The 2,222-nt window shown below is 54.6% G+C and overlaps 1 protein-coding gene across 10 annotated transcripts in view; it reads right to left on the bottom strand.

Annotated features, from left to right (window-relative positions):
• Prdm16 (PR/SET domain 16) overlaps positions 1 to 2,222 on the bottom strand; it is a 345,691-nt gene that overhangs the window by 56,473 nt on the left and 286,996 nt on the right. For 7 of the 10 annotated variants that reach the window (XM_008852658.2, XM_029555848.1, XM_029555849.1 and 4 more), the window contains one exon: positions 1,042 to 1,179. In XM_008852658.2, coding sequence (XP_008850880.1) covers positions 1,042 to 1,179 — 138 coding nt within the window. The remainder of the gene's footprint in view (positions 1 to 1,041; positions 1,180 to 2,222) is intronic. The other 3 variants (XM_029555847.1, XM_029555852.1, XM_029555853.1) reach the window with 1 other exon arrangement.

The raw sequence follows: 2,222 nt of genomic DNA, 5'->3' as shown, positions 1-2,222 counted from the left end.
GCAGTCTTTGTTCTATGGTCTTCACCAAGGGTGTTAAAAGCATAAATTAAAAGGATTCTTTTTTTTGCAATTAAATCTCACATGTAGCCCCCAGATACCAAAAGAAGTAATTTCTCTACTGGAAGGGCTGGAAGATGGCACACAGAGGAACCAGAGCTCTGGGAACTTGGGGTGAAGATTGCTACTAGGGCTTGGCTGGAGTTGGGAGCGTCTGAAGGGTCCCCTGAGAATGTGCAGCTATAAAAAGAGGACAGAGTGGTGGCCAGCACTGGAGACGTGGTGCCTAGCAGAGTGGAAAGAAACTATGTGTTTTCTTCTGACGGGCTCGCGGGTCTGGACTCCTGCCCTGGAGGTGGTGGTGACAAGTCATGGAACTGGAGGAGTCAGTGAGTTTAGCGGGGTTCTTGCCCTGAGAAGCTGAGCTCAGAGCCAGGGGTCCCTCAGTCTTTGAGGAAACTGAGGCTGAAGTCGGGACTGCCCAGCTCAGTTCGCTCCTAGAGAGAAGGGAGGCCATGCCAAAGCAAGGTGGTGTCCCTGGTACAGGTCAGGCTGCAGTTTTGACTTGAGGGCTCTGGGCATTTCGCCGCAAGGTAGGGAGCACCTGCAGAGCTCTCGGCAGGCCAGCGCTGACTCTTCGGAAACCTTGGTTGACCAGGGCTGTTTGGACAGGCCTTCTTCCCGCTAGCTCCTGCCCTCTATTCCTCCCTGTCTCCTGGCACTTACGGGGAACATGGATGGCTTGGGGGGGGGTGTCTTTCCTGTTCCTGTCCTACATCTTTCACCTCTCAAGTGCCATTGGCCTCAGACAAGGTCTCCTGATCTTTCTTTGCTTTGGTGGGGTGTCCTGGGGCAGTTAAGCTCCCCAGGAAGCCCACGCTGGGCAGGTGTCAAATGGTCACCTGTATGGCATGGCGGAGTTTGGCAGATGACCCTCAACCTTTCCAGACCTCAGTTGGCCCTCATCTGGACACCCATTCACCTCGGTGCACTGTTTGCAAGGACAGTTTGGACAGACAGAAGTCCTAGTGATACTGGACTTACCTGCTCGTTGATTTGACACATGGTGAGGTTTTGGTCATTGCAAGAGCATGCCACACGGATGTATTTGAGCCAACTGCTAGCCCCTGCCTGGTTAGCCTCCACGCAGAACTTCTCACTGCCCAGGTCTTCAGAGATCTGCTGAGGAAGAAGTGAGTCAAAGTCAGCGGTGCCCTGTGCGCTACAGTATGATGATGCGCTGGCCTCAGAACCTCAGGCAGGATGGCAAGTGGACTGGGACCTCAGCCAGCCTGGGCATCGGACAGGCCACCCAGCTCACCTGTGCCGGGAGCTAGATGGAGAGGAAGGGGTGGACTTTTCTGTTCTCACCAAGCAGATCACAGCCAGGCCGGGCAATGAGTTTCCAATGTTGCAAAACCTCGCAGCATGCTGTCCCAGGTGTGAGAAAGTAGAGCTTCTGCATCTGACACAGAGCCCTCTGCTGAGGACAGTGGGGTGCTGGGCTAGAAAAAGTGTTTGTGAAGGAGGTAACGTGTCAACAGGGTATGCAGTTGCACCTGAGTCTGAGTGTGCATGTGCCTGGGTATGCCAGTGTGCACACATGTACCTGTGTGTGTGTGCTCCTGTTAGCTTGCACATACTGAATGTCAGGAAAAAAGATTTTGTCTCCTTAAAACTGGCAAGTCTCAGTTTGAGGCCGGCCAGCACGCAGATGCCCGGCTTCTCGCCCCCGGCACGGGTCAGCCTGGCCCTCGCTTTACTTTGTCATTGCTACTTCCCTCAGTTTGAATTCTGCTCTGAGACTTCTTTCCTGATCTAAGTTCCCCTCCCCTCTCGAGGGGTTGTTTGCAAGGAAAGCTGGCTGCCAGACCATGAACTGGCAGCCACAGGTATAAGCCAACCTTCCAGCTCCTGCCCACTCTGCTCAGTGCCCATGGTAGAGTCTAATCCAGAGCCTTGGAAGCCAATGTCACCCGGGGTGGCTGACTGGGCACACAAAAGACAGGAGGGCAGAAGGGAGACTGGTGGGCACTGTCTGTGGGCACTGCCGCATCGAGGTTACAAGTGTAGACTTTGAGGCTAAGTGAGCAAGTGTGACCTGGGGCAGGGATGCCCAGGTGGTCAGGGATGTCCAGACATGTTAGCTAGACAGGGGAGGGCTACATGGGCAGGAGTTTGTCCAGGTCAGAGGGCCATGGCCCTGGGGTCTGGGACTCTTGTCG

Source organism: Nannospalax galili, unplaced genomic scaffold (genome assembly GCF_000622305.1).
Source record: "Nannospalax galili isolate Female #2095 unplaced genomic scaffold, S.galili_v1.0 scaffold806, whole genome shotgun sequence".
In the NCBI taxonomy this organism is placed as follows: Eukaryota; Metazoa; Chordata; class Mammalia; order Rodentia; family Spalacidae; genus Nannospalax; species Nannospalax galili.
The sequence above is the reverse complement of the archived record's forward strand: the minus strand, read 5'-3'. Positions and strand labels throughout refer to the sequence as shown.